The 21697-nt window shown below is 35.3% G+C and overlaps 1 protein-coding gene across 1 annotated transcript in view; it reads right to left on the bottom strand.

Annotated features, from left to right (window-relative positions):
- Nucleotides 1–2283: 2283 nt before the first annotated feature.
- The window catches only part of LOC111046251 (T-complex protein 1 subunit gamma), a 31135-nt gene continuing 11721 nt past the window's right edge, over nucleotides 2284–21697 (bottom strand). The window contains exons 8-12 of the mRNA XM_022331752.2: nucleotides 20404–20547; nucleotides 16932–17129; nucleotides 13480–13636; nucleotides 12007–12119; nucleotides 2284–2767 (exon numbers count right to left, since the gene is read on the bottom strand). Of these exons, the coding sequence (XP_022187444.1) occupies nucleotides 2657–2767; nucleotides 12007–12119; nucleotides 13480–13636; nucleotides 16932–17129; nucleotides 20404–20547 (723 nt within the window). The 3' untranslated portion in view covers nucleotides 2284–2656. The remainder of the gene's footprint in view (nucleotides 2768–12006; nucleotides 12120–13479; nucleotides 13637–16931; nucleotides 17130–20403; nucleotides 20548–21697) is intronic.

Raw genomic sequence — 21697 nt, 5'->3', positions numbered from 1 at the left:
ACGTAGGGCGATAAACGATGTTTAAAAACATCGATGTTTACTGTTCGATGTTTTTCACTTATCGATGTTAGGATGAAAAAAACATCGATGTTCAAAACATCGATGTTTTGTCTTTCGATACCCATCCCTAATTTATAGAGGAAAATTTTCCAAGTATTTTTTAGAAGTAATATTGCAGGAGATCTCTCATATTTGGTAAACAGTGTTAGCTGAGTTTTAGAAATTATGTGATAAGCTCATTATTATGAGAACACTCAGATAATTTGCGTACCATAACTACTTTTGAAGTGATCTCAAGTCATGTTATATTATGTGCATTTATAGAGGAAAATTTTCCAAGTATTTTATAGAAGTAATATTGCAGGAGATCGCTCATATTTGGTAAACAGTGTTAGCTGAATTTTAGAAAGTATGTGATAAGCTGGTTTCAAAATGACGTACCTCATCCTCATTCCTGTTTTGCTTTGCATTTTGGAAACGTTTCCAAGAATGACTGGGGATACAACGGCCGCAATGTTGCTGTGCCGCGCTAGAGCGACAGCGTTCTGTAGTCGTCAATACCTCATGATATGCATAGGTACCCATATACTCCGTACAAAATTACTATTGACTTGGAGGGACAGGCGCAGCAGAGAAAGGTAGGGATACAGCGGCTCGACGTTGCCGTTCTGAACTGGCCAGCGTTCTATAATTTCCAATGAGTGTTCAGCTGCTCATGATACGCCTACGGATGTTTCCTCTCTGGAAACGCTCAGTCGACTGAGTTTAATGGACAAATTGGCAACTGCGCTTCTTCCTACGACTCTATTCATCACTGTAATTGACTGATCTCCCTTCATCTCTTTGCACCGCATATTCTTCAAAGTCAAAAGTAATTTTGTACAGAGAATAGTTTCCTCTCTGAAAGCAATGCATTGACTGAGCCTGTTTTGTCAACTTGACAACCGCGCTTGTTTCTATGACTCTATTCATCACTCTAGGGGCCGTTTGCACAGTGAAAGCTTAAACTGGATTCAATCAGCTGTTGGCTTAAACTCAAAATGAATCACATTATAATAAATGAAACTTAATATAGATTTAATCCATTTTAAGATGAAATTTAGTTTAAACTGGCACTGTGCAAACGGTACTAATTCACTGATATTGTCATACATGACATCGATCGATGTAATGGATGGCATGACAGGCCAAATGTTCGTACGACTATTTTTGACAATTAGAGAATAATATTTATTATTTCTGATATACTTTCTCGCTTTCACCACCCACTTATCTTTTGAAACAAAATGTTACTAGCATTTCAGAAATTGAACGTTTTCTCCATGAAATGTCTTGACATTGACGAACATAATTATTTATTAAAAATTAAATTTAGGTCGATAAAAATTATATGGACAACATTAGAAAGGAGACATTCTCCCTGTTATTTTGATGAAACAATCTTACTTATTACGACATCCAAGAGAAGTGATATTCAAAATAAAAACATATTTTCACAATGTCTTCCAATTCATAAAAAAATCCCATTCAACCCTGAAACATTTATAGCAATACTGGAATATTGGGGATGATATTCGACATACAATTCTGTGGTTGAATTGGAAATTTGAGAAATTTTACACAATTTGGCAACGCTGTTATTTCTTCGGATGGATGGCCAGGTCTTAACTCATTTTAAACAGACTAAAATAAAGAATTCAAAAATATTCTATTATGGTCCTAGCAAGCACCAAGCCGGAAGGGAGTGTCTCGCATCTGCAATATTCAAAATTGTATAGTGTATGAACATAACCTGAAAGGTTCTGTTTAATTTGGTTTTAAAGGTAAAATGAAAGATTAGGAATATAATAATTTGGCTTTGAAATGGAAATATGCAAATATTATTTGAAATGTTCTGATAATTTTCGATAATAAACACAAATATCAAAAAAATGAAATACTCGTATTCTGAGATATCGCACATGATATGAATTATTATTATGATAGCCGGAAGACCCGCTCTGTTTTCTTATCCATTTAGCCAGGGTGATCCGCCCCAATAAAAATTGTTATAGAGTTATAGAAACCCACATGGAATTTAATAGAGCATCAACTTTGAAGGCCCATTAGCTAATAAATGATTGAAAGAAATAGCGTCCTAGAACTTGAGCATTAGTGTCCTTTAATGTATAATATAGTGTAATACTGTAGTGTACTATATAGCGTAATTTAGTATTATTCGTGTTTAATTTGAAATAGTGAAAAAAGAATAAATTTGAGTAGGGTTGAATAATCGACAGTCTATAAGTTTAGTAAAATTTATTTTCTTCACGAACATACATACTTTCATTCGGTTAAGTAGATTCGTTTGAATAGTAGCGAATAAAAAATAATGTTAACTAAGCGTGTGGATGTGTGTTAAACAAAACAAGTAGAAAATTGAATGATAATAGAAATCAATGATAGTATTCATCTGACAATTGAGGCACTTATTAGTTTGGATTGAGTAAAAAATAGAAAATACTGGAATTGATTATAGAAAATATTGATAACTGAGGTTTCTGTGTTGTCAGAAAAGAGTGCTCTAGTACGTTACGGCAACATATCATTTGAAAAATATTTCAAACTAAATGAAAATTTAAAAAAATGTCTGACAAGTGATGCAAATGAACTGTGTTCACTCTTTCATTGATTCTTCAGTGGCCCTGGCTGCCGGTCTATCCGAGTCCCTATCCTTCTTCTTGGATCCGGAAACAATGTCATCAATCCTCAGCAGGAGAATAGCGGTCTGCAAATTAAAAAAAATAATTCTTCAAAGTTGTTTTCCATCACGAACTGCTTATTATTGAATCAATTTTTTGCTATTAAAAAGAATGACTAGCAGTCAGATTTTTTCAATAAAAGAATTAATTCACTAACTGTGACAAATGAATTGATACAATTGTTACACAATCATTTTGCCATCAACCAGGAAGAAGGCAGACCTGCCGAATGATCTCGTTGTCACAGTAAGTGAATAAATTCATTTATTGAAAAAATCTGACTGCTAGTCGTTCTTTTTAATAGCAAAAACGTGATTTAAAAAAAGATCCATGTAAACGAGAATCTTACTTATAAACTGATTTGTACTTTGGATAAACACATGGTAAAAAGTGTTGTACGTTTTATGCCCGGTTTCTCAGTCATTCCATGAAATGTTTATTCATTCAATAGCTTTATTGAATCGATAATCATGAGAAATGCGCTTCTAGAACGTTCCAAAAACTTATTGAATCCATAAATCTCTCGATAATGCCAAAATCCAGCCTATAAATATGGAATGGATGGATAAATGTGTCAAATTTTCGGTTGCGATTGAAAAATTAAGTTACGGAGACATGAGCCAAAAGATGTCAGTACCGTAGGAAATAGCCTTCAATTTAACCTCACAACAATTAGCATGGAATAAACAACCCAGATTTGGTTGGTTACCATAGCATCAAGTTTGTTTACGAAAGTGACCGGTTTGGGATCATGCCATGTTGCCAGATTCATTGAACAGATAAATCGTTCCATAGCTATGCATTCTATAAATATGTTCAAGAAGCCAATAGAAAATTTATTGAATTCATAAAGTTATTGAATGAATAGCTATAGCGCTGTTTATTGAACGACTGAGAAACCGGAAATTAGTGAGATACACTTGAATTTCAATTTCCAATTTCAAGTTCTCATTGACCGAGCGAAGTGAGGTCAACGATTCAAGTCGACGGTTTGGCATTTCTAAATGTTTAAATGTTTTTATGTTGCGCATTTACGGCGAAACACGGTAATAGATTTTCATGAAATTTGACAGGTATGTTCCTTTTTTAATTGCGCGTCGACGTATATACAAGGTTTTTGGAAATTTTGCATTTCAAGGATAATATAAAAGGAAAAAGGAGCCTCCTTCATACGCCAATATTAGAGTAAAAATCAGACTATAGAATTATTCATCATAAATCAGCTGACAAGTGATTACACAGATGTGTGGAGAAGCCAGTCTATTGTTGTATTTCCATAAGGTCTATAGTTCCAATCAGGTACTTGTGGATGAGAATACTGCGTGAGGTTTACTGTTCACAGAACTACTAGTATTATCATCATCATACTACCTTAGAGTATGTGAACTGTAATGCCGCATCCACATGTTGGTCCAATGAAGGCCAATGACGACAAGCACTAGTGTTTGGATGGCTGGTTTGCCAGCGCTGGCCTAGATGAGGACTAGGCATTACCAGGCTGGGCCAGCGACTGGGCAACATGCGGACTAGGCATAAGGCTGGCCGGCCACTAACCATACAACATGCATGATAATAATGATCGTGCAATGTACATGCATGATGAGGCATAAATGTGTACACACATGTCGTCATACATTGTTGTGTCATCACAGCGAAGGGTGTATTTCGATTAGCCCAGGTGTTCGATTATCCCAGGTGCTCGATTAAAGTTATAAAATTTCAAAAAAAAATGCGAAAATAATTAATTAAAGGCCCAAATTTTTTTGAAATATTAAAAATTAGTTAAATACCAATGTGAGATACAAAATGAGCCCAACGTAAGGGTTAAAAAGGGCACATTTATGGGCAACATTTGGTAACTTTCGTTATATTTCAATAAAATTTTTACTGCGTGTGTTTAAAAGGGCAGTGATTTAAAAAATGAATTGAAATGTTTGAAACTTATATATTCCATCATCCAAAACCCAAAGGGCAGCCCTTAAGGGCAAAATGTGTATGTAGCGTTAAATTATCATAAAAATTTATTTGAATGTTGTTTTGATGGGAAGCAACTTAAAGAATTAGAACAAAAATTTTATAAATTTAATTTTCCCTGCAATTTTATGGGTCAAAGGGCAACCCTTAAGGGCAAAAGTGCTAAATTGCATTCGATTTTCATGATTTTTTTTTTTTTATTTTAAAGGGTACCGATATAAAAAATAATTTGAAACAATAATTAATGAAACCAAAGTACACTTTATTAATAAATAAAATATTTTTACAATTTTTTAAATTGTTTAAAAAGTTACATTATTTAAAATATTCAAACAGTATTATCGTCTCCCATAGTAGTTGCTAATTGTTGTTCTAGAATGGCAGCGTTGTTGTTGAGGATTGGTTGTGGATTGTTTGTACAACCAAATTCTCTGCTTTTAAGCAAGCTGGTGAACAGTGTACACCTCCCTTTCTACACCCGCATCTGGATCCACATCCTGTCTCACAATTGCAAAATAAAGTTCTCAGTAGTTCATCAGGAGCTGCAGCTTTTTCCATTGGAATTGGAAGCAGTAAAGAGTTTTTCATTTCCCAACCCATTGGGTAGGGTCTAGATTCTGTCCTAACCACGTTTGAACCTGTAAATATGTTCGCTTAAAATTTTGTAAGCAAGCATCTTCAGTTGGTATTAAAGATTCTAGTTTCAAGCTTCCTCTGATAGTATTTCTTATAACACCAGTTATATAAGAATGGCACCTGAAATCATTGATGGACTGAAACTGTGTACCATAGTAGGCTAAAACCATATATCTTCCTGCCTCAAAAATTTGTTCTTCAGTTCGATTTGGCAGTAAGAAAGTATTAGCATGATCAAACAGATATTCCGATGTTTCAAAAGTTTTAATAAAATTTCTTTTTTGACGATTAAAATAGCTGCAAGTAGTGTCACACCCAGTAAAGGAATGTAACACTAACAGATATTTTGTAGCATTTGGATATTTTTGTACAAAACTTTTACTGCTATAAACTTTCGAGTCCACGGATCCTTGCGATGGTTTGTAGTAATAAATTTCCTTATCTTCTGCATGCAAACAATTTAATAAAATTAAAACATCAATGTCAGAGCATATTATTACAACTTTTCTATCAATTTTGTACTAGTGAAAATTGCTGTTTTAACAATAAGCAAATCAGCATCAGATACTGCTTGCTCAACGTGTATATTTTTTTCGATCAGTTTCTCTTTGAGCATTTCAATGAACTGTTGTTTATTTTTGCTGTTTAATAAGAAAAGGTCCCAACCTACCTCTAACTCTTTTTCTGGACTAATTTTATAAGCGTAAGCTTGTTTTTTTTTTTTGCTTCTCCTTGCTCTTTCTGCAGATTTTGTACCATCCTCACTATAGCCATCAAATACAACAGCCACATGCTCTTTGTAATTGCGGCGTTTATACCAGTAAAAATTATCACATATGTCAGCAAATTTTTCTTTTTTATTCACTTTCATTCGATGTAGCAGTAAACCACCATCTATTACATACGTGAAATCGTCTGGGTGTCCAAAGCTATCAAAGTCTAAGGGCTCCTCAAGATCATATAATTTAGATTTTTCACTTTTTCGCATACCATCTTTATCGAAAAGTGCGACTGGATATGGAGCAAGTTCATACTGGAAATACTTAGCGAGATCTTCTGGAGAATCTTTTAATACCGATATACGCTGATACATTGCATGGGAATGGATAGCTACCTCTGTACCAGAAATTTTTATTTTGCTGTCCATCATTAAAATGGATCTTACGTTATTTTTTCGGGACAAGGATAATTCCAAAAAGTTTTCTCCATCATACTGGACCATAGTTTCAACTCCAACTTCAAATGCTCTGTGAACGTTAATCGTTTCATCTGCAACCACGCCACTGGACAAAGAAATCAACTCTTTATCAAATGGAAATGGATTATTTCCAGTGAAAAATTGTATTATCAATTTTACGTCAGCAGCATCTCTTTTTATACGAGAATCTGTTGAATCTGCGTGCTGATGTGAAGAGTCAAAACAAGTTCCAGTAAATTTTGCGAGTGAAGCAACCGTTAGAGCAGTATTGCATTTTCCTTCAATATGTTTGGCAACATTACTTTGTTCACAAGATGTTTTGAAAATGCCACCACCAACATGAATATCTCGCATTAAAGTCTGCTCGATCGTCTGGTCAGTAGGTAGCCTATACCGGAAACAAATTTCTTTGTACATCTGCAGGTCCAGTACCCGTAAGCAATAAATTTATTATACTCACGTGGATTCATATTGTTTGGAAGTTCAGTCATATCTTGAAGATATAATTGTGCAGATTTTGCATAAGGGAAATGTCCAGCGGGATGGAAAAATGGAATCATGAGTTCCAATGTCTTCAAATGAAGATTCCAATTTCCTTGTTTCTCAGCGCTAATAAAATCGAATAAAATATTTACCATGTGATAATACGTTATCCATAGTTTTGCTGTTTTCCGCGACTTTCGAGCTGAGTGAATTTCTCTTTCATAATTTTTGTAAATTTTTTAAAAATCTCGTGATTTGTAATGAAGTCAATATCCAATCTTGTTTCGTTATTTTCTCCACATTCGTGTAGCAATTGGTTTTCTTCAGTGTCAAAATCGGTCATTCTATAATCGTCGTTAAGATCTGCAAAGTCAGTATTCTCCCGCTCGATTTCATGGAAAATAATGTCTGCAAGAGCCAACTGTATTAAATAGTGTGCACGTACTGCTCTAGCGTAAACTTTGCCTTTCAACATAAGCTCAACTGAATTCTCTGCGTAACATGTTATCATTGCTTCTTTTAACCCGCTACCAGCCATATTGTGATCGAAGACACCCAAAAAAGATAAAATTGTGTGAAAGCCACCCAATCTTATTATAACTTTTACGCCTTGGAACTCAAGTGGCAAAGCTTCTAAAATGGCCCTAGCTTTGTAGTACAGAGGCTGGTCAAAAGTGATAACGCAGGTTTGCATACCGTTAGCTTTTGCTATTTCATAAGATTTACGCATACTTGTAAAAAGTGTATGAGCATCGGATGGAGGTGAGTAAATAAATGGCAAATAATCGACAAGTGAAATTTCATATTCGTACTCACTTGTTAGATTTTCCATAAAACCATTCCAACATTCAAAATTCATATTGTTGTTATACTTTAGAAACATCCAAAAATTTCTAATGTTGGTATTTTCAGAAAATTTCAATGTCAATTCTTTATTAAGAATTTTAAATTTTAAATGTTTGTAACCGTCCTTAATATTAACAGATCTAGTTTCTAAGGGAATTTCAACTTTTTTAGCAACTTCTTCGGCCGTTGGTATTTTCCGCAAGTGTTCGATGGCTTCTCGAGGACGAACTTTTGATTTGGGTGTTATAATTAAAATACCTCCTGGGTTATGGAAAGTAGACTTTCCATCTAAAGTGTCGACATTAAAGTCCGAGTTGTCATATACGAACTGTAAAAAAGCACCATCATCAATATTAAGTTGTGCTTGCATACTTACAGAAGTTTCGTAGTGCCTAACTTCGTTGTAAGAGCAAGAATGGAATAAGTTAATCATTTTCTTGGAACCTATTGTTCGATGCAGAGTAATTCCTACAGCCAAGTGTAAGGGAGAATAAAATGATCTAGGTCGACAAGCAGCTACAATTGAATGAGCTATAGCAGTTACTTTTGTAAAATATTGGTCTTTAATGCTCTTCTTAGGCTTTTTACTGTCATAAATAATATCTTCCAGGAAATTAATTAATTCAATGGGAATATCTTCATTTATATTGGCAAAAGCTGATTCTACTGGTTGATAATGTGTAGGGCCATTTTTATATACTCTATTTTTATCGTCTATAAGGTCTCTAAGTATGTTTTCTGCAGCTTTTAGTATTTCCTCATTTTTTTCTTTTTTAGTTTTTTTTTGTTCTTCATACCAGTGATTGTTCAAAATTTGATCTCATCAACTGAGCTTCGGTCATGAACATCTTTTTTTTTACGTGAACATTGAGATGACAGATTTGACAAGCAGTCTCTATGATATTTTCCATTTAGTACAGTTACTTTTTCAACTTTACTTAATCTTTCGTAAATGTCAGAAAAATATTGACTACCAACTTTTTCAATTTTGTCAAGTATTCTGTTTACAATTTCATCATCTTGAACAATACAAAATGGCTTGAGATGCTTAGTGGCAATTTTCCTCTTTGTTGTTATTGACTCGCCACAAATGAAACACGCATTTTCCCAATCAAATATTAATTTTAGCCTCACTCAGAGAAGTCCTGGTTTTCTTCTTAGCGGGAGGAGGATTAGGACTGCATTCATTTTTTTGTTTTATGTAGGAATTTGTATTTTTGTTTTTCAATACAAGACTTCTCAGCTTAAAATTTATGGACAAAATTGGAGCAATTAAAAATTAATTTAGGGCTAAAAATGGCCATGTTATAAGATACGCGGGTCCTACACGGGGAAAAAAAGTTCCGGAAAACTCGTGGAAATGGCGGCAAACATATGTATGATTTTATTGTATACTGAATACATTTCCCACTCTTATTTTCTCTGGAAAACTGTAACATTCGTTGAAAAAATGCACGTTTCGAATTACATAAAATTGTCTGGATCAAAAAGTGTACTTAGCAAGTACATCAAAATTTGTGTGAGCATGTGAAATTATATGTTTAAGCACCTGCTATTTGGATTTTCAGTTCGGAAATTTCCCTCACTTTCCACAGGCCATTTTCTTCCGGCCAAAAAAAAAATTTTTTTTTTTGGTCATAACTTTCCTTTGAAGAATGTTAGAGACCTCTCACTGGTCTCAAATTGAAGCAAATTTAAATATTTAAAAAAAAGGTCCTTACAATTTTCTGTGTACAAATTGCCATTTCTGAGAAAATTGGGGGTAAAGAGTGAAAAATGAGAGTTGTCAGTGACAGCGCCATCTTTGATGAACTGTAACTATTTTCCCAATAGCTGCAAAAAAAAGCTGATTTTCTTCCAGTTTCAATTAGCTTTCTTTAAAGCCATTAAACTTCATTTTCTGACGTGTACTTTTCGATTTATTAAGGGAAAACCATGGATTTGAGGGGTGAAAATTCAAATTTTCAAACCGCTGTAACTCCAAGGGAAAGCATTTTCAGGGAAAGTCGTAAGGAAGTTTTTTTCTTCAAATAATATGTAAAATACGATTCCATTATTTCCTTTTATTTTCCGGTTATGGCTTACGGGGGGGGTTACCGCCCCACCGGGGGGAGAGTCCCCACCCTTAAAATATATAGCGAATACTTAAAACATACTAACAAAACATTTTAACTACAAAAAGTTTTAAATAAACCTGAGAAAATTTTATGCAAGGTCTAAAGCTTCAGGTGCTATACTATCTATAAATATGTTCAAGAAGCCAATAGAAAATTTATTGAATTCATAAAGTTATTGAATGAATAGCTATAGCGCTAAATCTATAATAGATTTTCATGAAATTTGACAGGTATGTTCCTTTTTTAATTGCGCGTCGACGTATATACAAGGTTTTTGGAAATTTTGCATTTCAAGGATAATATAAAAGGAAAATGAGCCTCCTTCATACGCCAATATTAGAGTAAAAATCAGACTATAGAATTATTCATCATAAATCAGCTGACAAGTGATTACACAGATGTGTGGAGAAGCCAGTCTATTGTTGTATTTCCATAAGGTCTATAGTTCCAATCAGGTACTTGTGGATGAGAATACTGCGTGAGGTTTACTGTTCACAGAACTACTAGTATTATCATCATCATACTACCTTAGAGTATGTGAACTGTAATGCCGCATCCACATGTTGGTCCAATGAAGGCCAATGACGACAAGCACTAGTGTTTGGATGGCTGGTTTGCCAGCGCTGGCCTAGATGAGGACTAGGCATTACCAGGCTGGGCCAGCGACTGGGCAACATGCGGACTAGGCATAAGACTGGCCACTAACGATAGAATATGCATGATAATAATGATCGTGCAATGTACATGCATGATGAGGCATAAATGTGTACACACATGTCGTCATACATTGTTGTGTCATCACAGCGAAGGGTGTATTTCGATTAGCCCAGGTGTTCGATTATCCCAGGTGCTCGATTAGCCCAGGTGCTCGATTAGCCCAGGTGTTCGATTACCCCAGGTCGGGCTTTCCCGATTAGACCAGTACCTGGTATAATCGAACTACTGGGTTAATCGAAGCATTCCGTCTCGATTAATCCAGTAGTTCGATTATACCAGGTTTTCTAAGCGATACCTGGTCTAATCGAGACGTGGGCTGAATTTATGTTGAGAGCCCATGTCTCGATTAGACCAGGTATCGTTTAGACGACCTGGTATAATCGAACTACTGGGTTAATCGAGACGGAATGCTTCGATTAGCCCAGTAGTTCGATTGTACCAGGTTTTGGAGCTTCATTGTAGAATAGGACCTGGTATAATCGAAACCTGGTCTAAACGAGACACTCCCACAGCGAAGGCTTTGAACAAAATGTTTTGAGGTTAGGTTTTTGTATCTTTGATTTTTTATTGGTTATTTTTTCTTTACAACTCTGAAGTTGAATTATTTATAGGTCTAACATTATTTGCCGGTTGCACAAAAGCCGGTTAGTTTTTAATCGTGACTAATTCCAGGAGAACCAATCAGAGGAGCCGTCTTTTAAAAAAACTCAGATTGGTTCTTGTGAAATTAATCACGGTTAAAATTTAACCTCAAAAACTAACGATTTAAATTTTACTGACCCTATAATTTGTAATTATCCAGTGATTTATTTAGCCTATTGTTATTGATTGTTAATTTTATGTTAGAAGCATCTCGATAATGACAAAACATGCATGTACAAACATGTTTATCATCCTACCGTTAGTGGCCAGCCTGATATTATAGATGCTGATAGTCATGAAAAAATAAAACTGAAACTCATGAAGACGCTGCAATTTAATTTTTTTCTCTGTAACTGAACCATCTACAAAATTAATAATTATTGAGTGACACAATAAATTCTTAGGCTCATATTCACCATCTACGTTTAACACTAATAAACGATTACATAAAAGTATGGTTGCACTTCTTCTAATATGTATTAATTTGGGTTTAAACCAACAGCTGATCTATCTCCGTTTAAACCGAGATGGTGTATACAGGCCTTAGTGAATTGAACAGTATTGAAAATCCTCAATTTTTTATGAAAAATCAATCAGAGAAAGGAAGGAGACATGAAATGGAAAGCTTTCAATTATTAGTCCCTGCACTTACCTCGATTGCTGTCTTATAAACTTGAAGTTTAACAGAGAGCGGCTCCCAGATTCCAAGCTCTTTCATATCAGCTAATTGACCGGTAACTCCATTGATGCCCCAGGTTGATGTGCCTGAAAAAACGAAGTTTAAAAATGTCAAGAGTCAAGTTTTAATTCATGACAATCCTTTACAATGATGCATGAAAAGGTCATCAGGAATAGCCATAGTCAAAATTCTTTAATATTTGAAATTTGATTAATATACAGTAGATCTACGGTTAAACGAAATCGGGTTAACTGGAACGGTTTCATAAGTCCACTGATTCCAAGAACTCACTGATTTCTGTAATAGGTAATGTATACAATTCTTTAGTAACTTCAGTTGATCAATTATACCATTTTCTAATCCATTATAAAAATTTTCCATTATAACGTTTTTTTAGCTAAAAAAACTTTCGTATAGAATTTTTGAATAAATTTCTCACCCACACACACAATATTAATAGGCTATGAAGGTTTAACCGGAAACTTGGTTATCCGAAATGGCTTCCTCCATTATTTCAGGGTTAGAACGTTTTATTTATGATGTGGTAAGAAAATAATAGAACACTTAATTTCGGGTTGAACACAAGTTCATTGATTGTATCAAAACAATTCACATTATTACTGTACTTTGTACAGTTAGCATTTATTGAAGAAAAACTTTATAAATCATACTTATGAAAACTCTTTCCGTCAAATCCCCAACACTTGAGGTTTCAAAATGTCAATTCATCCACACCAATGTTGATGGTTTCCCTTTTTTAGAGAGAATATGAAAATAATGTAGATTTTGGAGAAAATTTATCAATAATATAGATATGAATGAATGGTGGCACACTTGTAAATGGATTAATTATTGCTGCATCATGAAAAACAGAAATGGAAATTTCAGATTAAACGTGTCTTGAAAAAACAATAAATCTTACAATAGTTCTAACTGTCAGCATTCCTTATAAATAGCAACAATGCTTCCCATTCATCCATTGCTGACAGTTTAAGATGAATTTTACTATAGTCTATCAAATTGAGATAAAATTGTACTAAAAAAGAACAATTTTATATTGTAATATTGAATATTATATGGTAGTATTAAATATTTCAATGACAGTTTGAAATGAACTTAGCTATAGTTTATCAAATTGAAATGAAATTGCATTAAAAATCTCATTTCGTAACAGAAAATCTCTCTCAAATAGTCTGCAAAGCTCAAACAGAGAACTGGAAAGTATTTGAGAGAGAAGATTAATAATAGAATATATTTTTCAAACAGAAAAGCTTGGAAGCTTAGAGAATGTATAAGTTTGATATAGAACTAAACTAGCAAGTATTTGAGAGAGAATATTGATAAATGGAATATATTTTCTGAACCGAACAACTTGGGAATATATAAAATGTGTAAGTTTGATAGAGAACTGAATAGTATAAGACAGAGAAGATTGACTATACTAACCAGTGGCATGCTTAGCGCGTAAAGCTGTCAGGGTTCTGATGATGTTGGCTCCACAGTTCTGGGCAAGGGTTCTGGGTATCACCTCCAGAGCCTGAGCCACAGCTCTGTACGGCCACTGGCCGACTCCTTGCAGGCTCTTCCCCTTTTCTGTCAACATCTGCAAAACAAAAAAAAAAAAAAAAACAAATACACTTACTGGCAAGACCGCAATGATCCATCCATACAACAAACGAGAACCATATTGTATTTTGTTTTATTACGGGGAATGAAAAGGGCTATGTTCCTTTCCTTTCCTCAACACCTGCAAAATACAATATTAGCTAGAACACAATGAAATAGACATTCAACAACAACCAAGTTCCTATTTGTTTAATTGCGGGGAATGGAATACTTTACTTCTTCATCATATGGAACTGCATCAAGTCAGCAACTCGCCCGCAGTATATGACACGTCAAAGTGCAATCTAATATATTACTAATATCCTTCGTCTATCAACAGTCAAGAGAACACAACAGATTTCACATAATAACATACATAAGCAAAGATTGACCAACAAAGAAGTCTGCTAATCTGAAAGGACACAATACAATATGGAATAGGAATTCCTTGAGTGTTTTTTGAACTACTTCAAGCCCTCAATTTCTCTTATGTGAGATGGAATTGAATTGAATATTTTCATTTCCATATAAAACGGGCCACTCTCCAGCAGTCTAAGTTTATGAGGTTGATGAACAAAACCTCTAAATCTTGTATTTGAATAGGTGGGGACGTCCTCGTCTACCGGCGGGATTCAAACCCACGACCAGACTAAGGGTGCAACGCTAGCCTGGACGGTATTGAACCTATTGAAACGGATTAGAATAAACTATAGTCTAATAATTATTAAATGAAAATACAAATCTATCATTATAGCTAGCAATAAATCAACGCGACGAGAAAATTACGTTGAAGGCTACAATCATAATTATTGGCGAGGGTCATTTTTTCAACCTTTGATTGGTCTTTAATAAAGGCCGAATGTATATAACAGAATGATTCATTCACTAAAAGTAACTCATACTTATGATTATTTTTAAACATAATTGCAGTGAAAAGCATTTTTCATGCCAGTGAACCATCCTATAGTCCAGCCAATGAATGCTAGAAAAAGAGTACAGAGGGAAATGTTTGGAAGACAATTTTTGACCCCGCAGTTCTGTTCAAGGTAGTAAGGAGGTAAACATATCAAAAGTCCCCACCTCTACCCCCTGTGCTAAGGGAGTGGGGGTGATTTAAAGGTACCATTTTTTGGTTTCTCGCATAAAACTCAAAAATTATGTATCCTAAGGACTTGACTGTCATATAACAAATTAAAGCTTACATAATTTCCTACAATATTCATTTCACAACTTTTTCTATATCTCCTCTAGTTTCCGAGATATCCGCTCTTGAATGTGTGGAAGTTTCCTTTCCATAACAATGTAAGGAAAACTTTCATGGAGAGTTATAAGCCCTGAAAGAGCAAATATTGGATAAAAACCTGTTATTTCAAGAATTAAACACCTTCAAGAGCGAATATCTCGTGAATTGTTGGGAATATCACAAAATTTCACTGAACAAAAAGTGTAGAGAATTTATCAAGTTTCATTTTTGAAAGTTAGTCGGTTAAATACATTGTTCTCAAGATGTGAGCGTGGAAGCAAAACGGTGAAAAATGCAACTTTCAAACCACCCTCATCCCCTTAGCACATGAGTTGGGAATGGGGACTTATGATATGTTTTCCACCAATTTAGTCTCAACAAAGCTGCAAAGTCACAAATTTTGTTTGAAACATTCCCTCCAAATTCCTTAGTCAATTGTTGTATTGTTGCAAAAATGGAAATTTCACACTCAACACGAAAGCTGTTGCAAAAGGCGTAGGGAAATTCGTAAAAGCATGAAATTATACATCTAATTAAAGAGAATTTAATGCTCTATAAGCTCATAATCAGCATGGTAGGAGTGAGGACTTTTGATATGTTTACCTCCTTACTACCCTAAACAGAACTGCGGTGTCAAAGTCTTCCCAACTTTTCCCTCTATAACCTTCCCTTGACTGGACTATTACCATAACCATCTTCATAAAATGCTGCCACCAAATGAGTTTAAGTGGGCTATGGCGTTGAAGCTCCTCCTTTGTATGGAACTCAAATAGATTAGTGAGTAAAAATAAACAACAAAAAATCGAAGATACACAAACCTAACCTCAAAAAATATTGATGGCAACATGTATGACGACATGTGTATCACGCATGTTCTATCGTCATGATGACCAACATATTATGTGTACACGCATGTTGCTCTGACGTTAGTGCCACCCTAAGGCTGGTCATTAACGGTAGAACATGGATGATACACATGTCGTCATACTTTGTTGTGTCATCATAGCAAGCAAAACATTTTTCAAGTTTGGTTTTCGTATTTTAAATTTTTGTTGTTTATTTTTTCTTTGCTGCTAGTTTTGAATTTACATTAGTATTCTATCATTATAATTTGTGATTTTTCAGTGGTTAGTTTATTGACATTCAATCAATAATCCTTCATTGTCATCAAACACCAATGTTGTAACAAACATTAAAGATACAAATAAAATAAATACAGTCAGAGGAATTAGTACAACAGAATTGGGAAATAGTAATAAATAGTAATTACAGGGTCCACTTAATAAATATAACAAAGGACTATAGGTAGGCTATATCAGTAATTCTAATGCATCAGTCCTATAGGTAGATAAATCAGTATTTCTAATGCATAAGTCACAATAAAGCTCTTAAAAATAAGAAGACTAGAGCTATTCAAAAAAGTATATGACAGAATAAAGGCATTTTTCGATGAGTTAGGGCCGGTTTCCGAGCTCGGGATTTAGCTAAGTTCTAGACTTTAAACAGCTGGAGTCAGAAAGCTGGCTTTCCAAAACAGTGCGTAGTCGCAGTTTTTATCACAGTATTCACAGTTTTTATTTTCTCATTTCTAAAATTGGAAACGTTTTTCATTCACGATATTAAACATTGCTAAATAATTCAAAATAGCTGAAACTATTTACTCTATATTTCATTTTGTGTTCAATTTTCTATTTTTTCGAAATTTAATTCACACGTGACTAAGACAATGACTACGACTACGCCCCGTTTCGGAAAGCCAATTTTCTGACTCCAGCTGTTCAAAGTCTAGAACTTGGCCAAATCCTGAGCTCGGAAACCGGCCCTAAGTCTTTTATGTGTATTTTGAATAGAGATATACTCAACAGTCTTAGGTACTTCAGGGGCAAGCTCATTGAATAACTCAATAAGCCTATAATTATAACATTGTTTTGTTTATTCTATGTTAGAAGCCTCTCGCTGATGATGAACATGTGTATGTGCATGATAAACAAGCATGACATGCATTCTCTACCGTAAGTGGTAGTTTGTCAAGCAAGTTAGCAAGACTGACCATTGAGACGGCCATCTCGACGGCGCCACCGCCGGGCACCAGTTTCGGCTCGAGCAGGATGTTGCGCGCTGCATGCAGAGCGTCCTGCAGGTTGCGTTCGGCCTCGTTCAGGATGTCCTTGCTGGCGCCGCGCAGGATGATCGTGCACGCCTTCGGGTCGGTGCACTCTGTGATGTACGTAAAGTACTCGTCGCCAATCTACAAATTACACAACACAAATTAACAATATAAAGGAGCCACAGCCTAATAATTGTAAGATATAGAGCACAATTTGATATTACGGATTTTTATAATAAAAGTGGTTGACAATTATTTCAGTTTGTGTTTTTTCATTTATTAATCCCATTTCCACAATAATTGAGATTGAATATTCTGGTAGCTCATTATATTTCTTCTTGACCAACTAACGATTTGGTAACGGTGCGGAAGTGAGAAGTAAAGAGCGATCTGCTTTGTCTAATAATAGACAAGGATGGCATACCAATGTTGATCAGGGCTGACTTTGTAACGTGAACCTCACTTTATGTCTGTCACATAAATTTGTTGGTCATAGTATCATAGTGTAGCCCCCTTTGGGTTGGGGGAGCCTTGAGGCAAACATCGTACTCAAGAATGTGTTGAAAACCAGAATTCACCCACAGTATCCCTGCTTGTCGTAGGAGGCGACTAAAAGGAACCCCAAGACAACTCCAGAAGTTGCCTTGCCTTCAAACCCACGGGATCTGCCCCATCAGGGCAGTTTCGGAGGGTCAAAAAGAAAAACCCAAGAGACCAGAGATGGGTGAAACTCCAGGCACAAATGTAGGTCAAGAGGCTGAGTCGAGGGTGACCAGGTGCCCTAGAGGCAATTTTGCAACCCCTGCTTCAGCGGAAGGACCTACAAAATGCCAAAAGTGGAACTCACGTAGGTCACGAGGTTTTGGGTGGAGAGGCCAAAACTCACCACTGCTCAAAGAAGGGCGGCTATTCAGGCAAAAATTCTTGGGAAAAGTGAGGCTTTTGACCCTGCGAAGTTTCGGAGGGGCAAACAGAAAAAAAACCACGAGACCAGATATGGGTGAAACTCCAGGTACAAATGTAGGTCAAGAGGCTGATTCAAGGGTGGCCAGGCGCCCTAGAGGCAATTTGGCCGCCCCTTCCTCAGCGGAAGGACCTTCAATGAATGCCAGGAGTGAAACTCACGTAGGTCACGAGGAATAATCAGTCTGAAGAGACTGCCAAGCATATTACACTGGATTGCGACAAGCAACCAAGTGATGAATGGGATGTTAGCATAGGGAAAAACTCCTGGTTCTTGTAAAGGACACAGGTATTGGTTTGCCTAACTAACATACCACTTGGAAACACAATAAGCTTCGGCTGTCGTGTGGGGTTCTTTGAACCTTTGGATCCTTGAATCCGTCCCTTCAAGAATAATAATCAGTGTATAGATTATCTATAAAACCATAGTGCAGTTGTCTAGTCTTATTGTTGAATTTATATACTAATATTACCTACTTAATTGTGTAGTATACTTGATTGTATGTAAGTTGTATTTCAATTGTATTTTATGAATTGTCAATTTGAAATCATTTACTAATCATGACAGGTGAAATTCACGTTCTCAAGTCAGATTTGATTATTGATTAGCATTGGTCTGCTATCCTTCCATGTCATTGAAACGAAGCAGGTAGCTTTATCCTTTCCAACTTGGCAGCTCCGCACCGTTGCCAAATTGTTTGTAGACTGTGTAGGAATATAAAGAACTACAAGAATATTCAATCTGAATCATGGAAATTTATTATTAGATCATGAAAAGATATATTTTCTACTTGAATATAATTCATATTGGATACAATTGATAATTATTGACAGAAATCAAGAGTTTATACTATGTTAGATACACCGGGATGACTTGAATTAAAGCTATGAAATGAAAATATTCTTCATAAGACGGAGTTAGGACTTCTAAGTGCTCTCCACCACTCAACCTAGAGCTATTGTAATATGGGGAATATTGAGAGGTTTGAATTGTAGTGTTTTTTGTGCCTTTCTTTCAGGTTGTTGAACTGATCAAAATTTAACTAAATTTTTCCAATATGAACTCTAGTGAACCTTGTTTTCAAGTAAGCGCCTGAATTTGCCGTCGCCATGAAAGTTTTGCTAACTTGCTTCTTATTCATCCAAATTATTGCAGTCTTCTAGCATTTCCATAGTACTGGCTTGGATTTCGTAATGAAATTAATGCAAACGTATTTAGAAATGTTTTTGAACCGTGTGACTCCACGACGTTTCAACTTGAAATTAGGCCGGGCGCTCCACGTGTTTTTTTATTTATTTATTCCAAGAAAACATAGAAAGGCTCACAGACGAACTCCAGTACGAGCCTTAATGACATATATTATGATAGTATGACATTACAATAAACATACACAAAAGAAAATAATATCGCACTTCATAAAATATTCACGATTCAGTATAACTAATAAGATTAGAAGAGAACGATATTTGGGTTAGATTGCGGAAAGTTAGTAAAGGGGTTCTTCTTCTAGATTTTCTTGCCAATCGGAAAATTCGAGTGGAAGAGCAGCAGTTCTAATCGAGTCGTCACCGCGAGAAGATGTAGTCACAGAACAAGTCTCGGCCTCTAAATTAGGCTTCGGCCTATTTAGATGGAAAATAGCCTTATTATTATTATTTTGTATAATTTAAAAGCATGTAATCTGGAAAATATTAGTTGAAATGTAAACGTGAGTGATTGTGAGTGCAGATTTATCTGTTAAATATACAATTCCGTGGTGAGTGCCAAAATAATTTTATTAAGCTCGAATAGATTGACCAGATAAATTGACCTAAATTTATTGTAGAGCGAGTTAGCAAATTCTTGTCTAAATATAAATAATCATTGCGATAAAGTCTTGATTTGATAAATGTTATTTGGAATTATTTTTTAATGTTGTCATTTTGAAACAAGTAATTGAATAAATAACCGGATTGTTTACAGTGAAGATGATGTAACAGAGTTTCAAAGATGACCGATAATTTTATGTTTGAATACAACTAATAAATTAATGTCAGTAGCATTCCTACAAAATCTTTAATTTTACTGACGTTCCTGGCTCGTGATAAGTTATTTAGTTGCTAAAACAGGTGTTGTTAAACAATAGTGGAGATCTTGGCATATCCATGATGAACGAATCCATCCAAAGCTCCCAACCGTGGATTCAAATAGTTTAAACAGGTTAATAGTTGAGTTGAGATTTAAAAAGCAATTATCATTTTATTTTTTCCTTGTTACAAAATGGGATGCTAAAAAAGTCCCCCTGGCCTCTCGCCGTTACAAATGATGTGAGATGTGGGGTAGTGTTATAAATACCTCCACCAGTTACACTATCAATATTCCAAAGTAGAATTGAGTGGAAGAAAACATTAAAAAATCCTATAACTAGAGTAAAGAATAATTATTGAATATTGTAGTATCATTGTGGTTTACCTTTTTGATTTCGAACAATCCAGCTTTAGTTCCAACATCCTCTTCTTTCAGTTCCTCTGTGCGGTTGACAATGGTGGCTCCACAGGCCCTGGCAATACGGTTGTTGTCAGACTTCCTCACACGACGAATTGCCGTAATTCCAGCCTACAATCATTTTCAACATCGATTAAATTCAATATCAACTTCAACAACATAAAAATATTAATTTTGATAGAGGTAGTCCAGTGGAAAGAATGAGGTTCAAATTACAGAGAAGTAAGGGCCACATAGGTGCGTGTGGTCTGACTTTTCTTGCAAACTCTTTCCCCAAACACAGACTTGTCTATGTGGGGAAAATTCACAAGTGTTGTATATTCTTTTTTTTTTATTCATGTAACTTACTGCATGCCTAATTTGTGAATAAAATTTCATTTGATTTGAACTGTTTTGCACAAATCGACAGGATAGTCAATCACACGTCCTTCTCACTATCCAAATCCGATATATCCAAACCAATCCAAATGAAACCCTATCCTCGTGACTGCACCAGATGCAGCCGATATTGAATTTAAAGTTTAAAAAGTATCAAGTGGAGAGACACATTTCAACAAGACATATTTACAAAAATGTGTGAATATATTCAATAATTCAATATTGTCAGGATGGCAGCCTGCAATCTTGGTTGCCGGTCTGACATGAAGGATTCTATGACAGTCGTTACAGTATTAATCATTACTATTTGTAACCTACAAGAATAAAGTATTGTAGCAGTTATACATGTGATTGGATTAATGAAACGTATTGCAAGTGTGATAATTATGCCTAGGCCACACTCGTCAGCCGCAAGCATGCAATGGTTGACGAGAGTGTGGATGAGATATATTTGCGGATGCTCGACTCCACACTTGTCATGACAGAGATCGGAGCAAAGGCAAGCCGAACCGAGTGAAGGCGAGCGGTGGCATAGTAGTCATCCAAAATCTCACGCTCGTCGTCATTTGCACACACTCGGCAAGAATGTGGCGTCGGCATTACAGTATTATGAAAACCAAGCAATTAATAATGATAATTTCTCTAGTCGAGGTTACAACACGACCAGAGGAGTTTATTCAAAATATAGACATGATTACAAAAAGCATATAAGCTACAATTATTTACAAAGTATTAATACAATTGGTTGATAATTTGCTGATCTTAGAAAATGTGGTCCCCACTATATATGAATATGTGTCGGGATGCCACTAATTTTGCTATTCTTCGAGATTTTATGCCAAAAGTAGAAAATTCTAATAAAGATAGATCTTGCGAGTCATTA

The sequence above is a fragment of the Nilaparvata lugens genome, chromosome 12, assembly GCF_014356525.2.
Source record: "Nilaparvata lugens isolate BPH chromosome 12, ASM1435652v1, whole genome shotgun sequence".
NCBI lineage: Eukaryota > Metazoa > Arthropoda > Insecta > Hemiptera > Delphacidae > Nilaparvata > Nilaparvata lugens.
Note: the sequence above shows the minus strand (reverse complement) of the source record. Positions and strands in the feature narration are given on the sequence as shown.